The sequence below is a fragment of the Camelina sativa genome, chromosome 12 (genome assembly GCF_000633955.1).
Source record: "Camelina sativa cultivar DH55 chromosome 12, Cs, whole genome shotgun sequence".
NCBI lineage: Eukaryota > Viridiplantae > Streptophyta > Magnoliopsida > Brassicales > Brassicaceae > Camelina > Camelina sativa.
The window spans coordinates 11,576,752-11,583,382 of NC_025696.1; the positions used below are offsets into that span (position 1 = coordinate 11,576,752).

Below are 6,631 nucleotides of genomic sequence, written 5' to 3' on the forward strand. Positions count from 1 at the left end.
CTGTTCAAGAAACTGGTTCGTCCTTCCCATTTCTACTTGCTCTTAATGTTTCAAACACATCCAAATATTAGAGAACATACATAACTCTAGTTTCAAAATTAACATGACTTATATTCATAACCAAACAAGTTTGGTTAACTTTCTCTACTATCCTTATAACCAAACACAATTAAATTTTTTTTAAATATCCATATATATAATGTTCAATAATTAATATAAATATTTAGAAGATTTATTCCAAACTAAAAAAAAATTATTCTTCTATCATCTCTTTTTAATTTTAAAATTTAAATGTAGTGAATCATCATATAATACATAAATTTAATAAAAAAGTGTATTTTCCTGCATATATTGTGATTTGAATTTAAAAAAACAAACATATATTACTCAATTAATATTAAAAGTGTGTGTTCAACATACATATATAGTAAATTTACTGTATATAGTAAATTATAAAATTTTCAGAAGTTTATAATTTATAACTGATATATCTAAACTTAATAAAAAGTTTGAAATTATAAATATTTAAACATATTAAATTTTTAAAATTACACAAACGAGTTATATTACATGACGGGTTATATGACATTACAGTATTGAATTAATAATACTAAAAAATAAACTATCAGTAATATGATATTTCAATACGGGTTAAATCCTCATTTTAATGTTTTAACAACTCATCGAATCAAATTGATTTAATTAATATTGTAGTAAACAAAAATTATTGTGCGGTATACCACAATTTATATATTAAATCACTAAAATTAACAAAAGAGTATATTACCAAAATTAGTATTAAAATATTACAGTAACAAAAATAAAAAATTTTAAAACTTACCCCACGGTGTACCGCGGGTTATAATCTAGTATACTATTATCGCGATAAGTTACAAGCTACTCCTCTCTATTACAATAGAAGATGTTTTGAGATTTCCACGTGAATTAAGAAAAATATTTAATGTTTAGCAATAAATGCATTATTTATTTATAATATTTTTTTATTTTTTATTTTCTTTGTCAACCATTATTTATTTATAATAATATATTTTATAATTATTAACCCATAGTAATTCATCAAATTTTTAAAAGTATATAGAAAATCAGTTTTTATGATACAAAAAAAAAACTTCTTTTATGATACAGAGAGTATGTGATAAACTTATATTTATTTAGTTAAATTATGTAATATATAAAACAATTGAGTTATACAAAACGTAAAATTATTAAACTGTTCAATAGTGTTATTAATATCACCTACCTTATACGTTATAATATTTATTTATCATTGATAATCTATCTAATAAATTATCTTTAACTAATAAGTTATCATATTAGGTTAAAGTTAGTTTGATAATATATATTATTAACTGGATAATGGTTGGCGGACGGGGACATACGCTAAGTTTCGAGGTTGCTTATATATGTTGCTTGCCTGCTCGTCTTTCCAACAATTATCATATTGTAAATCCATGTCGCAAGAAACATCCGCTGAAGTCAAATTGAAACGGTGGAAACCCAAAAATCATAGATGATTCAACCCTAATTGAGATTAAAACCACCGCCACATCATGAAATCAAAATAGGAACCACCATTATAGATGAAAGAATAAGAAAAAAAAAAAAAAAATAGATATGTTGACACAGTTTCATCGACAGAGATATAGGGTTAGAATTGTCCAATTTTAAAGAACACTAATGGTAGCACAGTAACATGTGTGTCAGTTAAATATTCAGTCGTGTATGTATGTTTAGTGGTATTACCCTTTATACCAAAATTTTCTTTAACTATCTAACGGATCTTTCTCTTGTTAGTGATAATGAAGCTGCCATGATCGAAAAATTCGCCACTAATGTTAAAAAGGAGCTGATCAACTATACGCCATCAAGTGATTTTGACGTTTTAGAGACGACGCAACCATTCTTACACCTGAAGTCCGATGACGTGAATATGATAGGGATTTGGGGTCCATCAGGAATAGGTAAAATCACAAAACCATGTAACGACATCACGGAACAGCAATTACATAATGAGATTTTGCCTCGAAGTATAATAAACCCGGAGGATGTCAAGATTCATCATTTAGGAGTTGGGCAAGACTGGTTAAAAGACAAGAAGAGAGTGTTTGTTGTTCTCGATGGTGTGTTTCAGCCGGCGCAACTAGATGCCATGGCGAACGAAGCTGGGTTGTGTGGTCCTGAAAGTCAGATTATCATCACTACGCAAAATAAAAAGCTTTTGAATAATCATGGGATTAGCCATATGTGTGAGGTGGGTCAGTCACCTGATGATGAAGCTTTTCAGAAATATTGCATGAATGATTCAGGTCAAAAGTCTTCTTCATCTTCATCAGTTCCTCTGTCTTCTTTATCAAATATAACAAAAGATAATATCTGGTAGTAAATTATATTTGTACATGCTGTAATAGGGCCGGAAAAGACTCCATCTTGTAGGTCTTTAATGAGTTCTTCCAATTTCATTTTAAATACACGACATTTCATATGTTCGTTCACTTCTTCTCATTTTGGATTTGTTGTTCTAATAATGAAAAGGTCCGAATTTTCATACCGTCTACTTATTGCCATGTACCATGAAGATGGTAAAATTATTTCTTGGCCTAGTTTTCTTTGAATCTGCATCCCCTTGTTCAACTGCATCACATACATTATTGTAATGATCTGCTCTAAGTGGAAAAGTTCATATGTTCTTGCTCAATAGCAGTGTATGCATCAACCACATATTGATGGAAAAAACGGCCTGAACAAATTATTGTTCATGGAGATGTCAGTCTTGAATATATTTGGTATCCATAATACTCTCCCATTGTAACGTATGGCCTCTTCGTAGTATATCCTTCTCTATATGGAAAAGTTATTTCCATATAACCTTGTTCACCATATGGAAACAATAAACACTACAAGAAAACATGCTTTTTGTGACCATCAAAATCGTCACAAAGTGGTCCTAAAGTCGCTGTTTACGACTAATGAAAGACTAACTGAAACGGTCGCTAAAATTTGGTCGCAAATTAATACGGTCACAAAGTGGTCGCTTATTTGCCACAGATTAGTAAGTACAAATAGTGGTCGTATATTAGCGACTAGAGTGGGACTATCCTTCGCGGTCGTAATTAGAGACTAAATAGCGACTCCCTATTTTAGCGACTGTATTGAGACGTAATCAAGTAGTCACAGTTAGTAACTAAATAGCAACCTAGAGTGTTAGCGACTACTTTGATACCGTTTTTGGTAGTCACATAATAGCGACTGAGTCATGACGATTTGTTTGGTTGTAGATTTGCAACGTTCTGTTCTCAGAATAGGGTTACAAATTAGCAACCAATATGCAACTTTTTATATTCTGCTTACTATTGTTCATGGTCACAAAAGGGTGAGTTTATAGCATCTGATTTGTAACTGTTTTGTAGAAATTTTTTTTAAAAAAAACTAAAATTAAATACTAAAACCGATTTAGATTAGGATTATAACCCAAACAATTGTACCAAAAAACCTGCAACTATCCATAAAACATCCTAACAAAAAACCATAGTTTGATTCACAAACAAGTTATGAAAGTATTTTAAGGCAAAGGAAAGGTTGAAGAAGTGTTGGACAATGGTGAAGTGGCTGGTCCGTTAGCTGGTCCGTTAGCTGGTCCATTGGCTGCTCCGTCTGCTGGTCCGTCTGCTGTTGTGGCGTTAGCTGCAGTGGCTTGTTGTTGAAGAGGTGGTGTTGTTGCATTAGCCATAAAGTTGCTGAAATCAGGATAAGTGTTTTTTAGGTAGGAGACTACCATCTCCAAGCTTGTTATACGACTTTGAGCGTTGCGTTGCTCCTCATCACGCCTAGCATTTTCTTCATCAACTTTTGCGAGCTTAGCACGAGCAGCTTCAAGTTGGTCTTGCAACTCTAAGATTGACGGTGAAGAAGCTGTTGAATAACATTGTTTTCTCTTCCCTTTGTTGATCGTCTCAGCTAGTTGGCCAAGTCCAAAGGGTTTTCCCTTGTCATCTGTGATAGTACTCTAACACACAAAAAAGATGATGCAAAACCAATTAGATTGAAACAGACAATGTTAATGTTCGATGAATTTTCATGCTGAGAAAGGAGAACCATCAATAAAAAATGCAGACCAATGAACATCAGCAAAACTAGACAATAAGTATTAGCAAAAGCGAGAATCATCATCAGAAAGCCACACAATCAACATCACGAAATGAAAGTCAAAAAATACCTTGAGAAATATGTCATCTTTATCTTGAATGGTGAGGGTCCGTTGAGATGAAAGGTCTGAACCGTCAAGATCATCAGCATCAAGCTGATTCAATGTCTCTTCTAAGTTCTTCTCATAATCTTCAGCTACTTTTTTAGCCTTTGCATCAACAAAAGTTCCATCTGGCCTTGTATGAGCTGCCATAAAAACTTCACCAAGTGATACAGGGCGACCCAATTTATCCTCCTGTAATGATACAAAAAAAAGTTACTAGTGTCACATGTAAAAATCAAAGGCAGCTAAAAACGCATTACCAACTCCTTACCAAGTCTAGTTGTACTTGCAAGTATGATTTCTGTCCGAATAAGTGTTTATGGACGCCAAGCCCGTCACGATCAGAATTTCTGGACTGGGAAGCAGTAGTGCTCTTTTCAATAGATTCGGGAGTGTTCCAGTGCTCCATCATTTCGAGCCAAAGTGTTGGTCCAATCCAAATTGGATTCTCCCCACTCAGCTTTGCTTGGCTCACAATTCCTTTGAGTCTTCTTTTGGCGACTCTTATGAAATTTTCTTTAACAACCTCAGTAATCCTACTGTCCCAGTTGTACTTCCGCTACACAATACACAATACAATATTGTTATGCTAAGTGTGAATGATTCTCATCATGGTATGTAGTCAAAAAAAAAAAACTGTAAAGAGAGCATTACCGCAAACGTTCTGAAGTATCGTTCTTGAATGTGAGTAGGTGTAACCTTCCAACTGTAGAAAGGACCATCAAACTTCTTTCGAAGTATTCCACTTATCACTCGGGCCAGTTTTCCTTTGTCCCGACCAAACCTATTAGACAAATATTAGGAGAGCAAATGAAAGTAAAGATTAGAAAACCAAAACAAAACTGCATACTAAAATTAAGAATCAAACACAACAACCTAAGTGATATATAATCAACACAAGAGAACCAAGCAATGCTATGTAATCAAACTAAAATTCAGAATCAAACACAACAACCTAAGTAATCCCATCAACACAAGAGAACCAAGCAATGCTATGTAATCAAACTAAAATTCAGAATCAAACACATAATTTACGAAGAGTATAAGTGATATACAACAAAATTAGTTTACATATAAGTCAAAATTTATACACAACAATTTCCTACCTAGACTCGTTTACGAAGACAAATATGTGAACTAGAAAGAAGAAGAAAGAGATCTCTCACCATATTGTCTCAACATCGGGGATAGGATACGGACTCAAGAGTGGTAGATGTTGTCGTCCAGGAAGAACCAACAAATCATCTAATAGCTGTTGGTAGTCTTGTTGATTTGGCGGCTCCGGATCTGGATTCTCAGGCGGCAGCAGTGGTGGTTCATGCTCCGGAATCAGAGGCGGTGCTTGATGTTGGGGAATTTGGTACGGTTGTTGTTGATGGTGGGGAAGCTGGTACGAAGGCTGTGGTTGCTGGTGCGGAGGCTGTTGATGTTGAGGAAGTTGATGTTGGGGAAGTTGGTACGCCGCCGGTGAAGGCTGATACGGTGGGTATTGCTGGTGGTATTGAGCCGCTTGCTGCTGTTGCTGAGGTGGAGAGTGTGAATTAGAAGGATATTGAGACGGAAGAAACGGGGAAGCCGAAATTGTTTCGTTAGATGTTTACCAATTTGATTCTTGTGATATGTAGATTAAAAATATTGACATATGAATTTAGGGTAAAAGATAATAATACCTAAGATGAATGGTTCATAATTTTGATACTTCTTTGATTGTAGCACGTCAACAATGCCTCCATCTCGAATTCGAGTGCCTTTGCCAATTCTTGGATCAAACCATTCACAGAAGAAAACTATGATCCTTAAATTCAATAATCCTGGATACTCGAGCTGAATAATATTTTCGACGGTCCCATAATAATCATCTTCGTCATGTCCTTCTGAATAATTTGACCCTCGAACACATATCCCATAATTCATTGTTTTCCTGGTTCTCCCATGGGCCTTCGTGTGAAACAAATAACCTCTTGTAAAATACATAGGCCATGACTTGACTTTATTTTCAGGACCTTCCACAATATCATATACCCATGGAGGAAAACTTTCTGAACTTGTAGAAACCTGTAAGTGTATATAATATAATTAAAAATATACACATATAATATATATTAAATTATTGAATAGAATATTCTTACATATTCACGAATCCATTTAGGAAAATCTGCTTCTCTTTTTGAGATGACTTCAGCCTCAGAAAGTTCTGGATCACCATATTGACCGCGTGCCAACAAAATTAAACCGGATTAACCCAGAAATCGACCCAAATTGACCCGATTCAACCCGTTAAACAATACCCATTTATCCTAAAATCCCCAAAACATAAAAATCCCCAAATCGAAGAACCCTAGAAACGAAAAAATCTCAATTTCC

The 6,631-nt window shown here is 34.1% G+C and overlaps 1 protein-coding gene across 1 annotated transcript; it reads left to right on the plus strand.

Moving 5' to 3' along the window:
- Positions 1-2,571, plus strand: LOC104731326 (probable disease resistance protein RPP1; the record flags this gene model as incomplete). Its single annotated transcript, XM_010450659.2, is given in 2 exon segments — positions 1-15; positions 1,816-2,571. Coding segments are annotated over 2 exon segments (601 nt in total), but the record flags the coding sequence as incomplete, so codon positions are not given.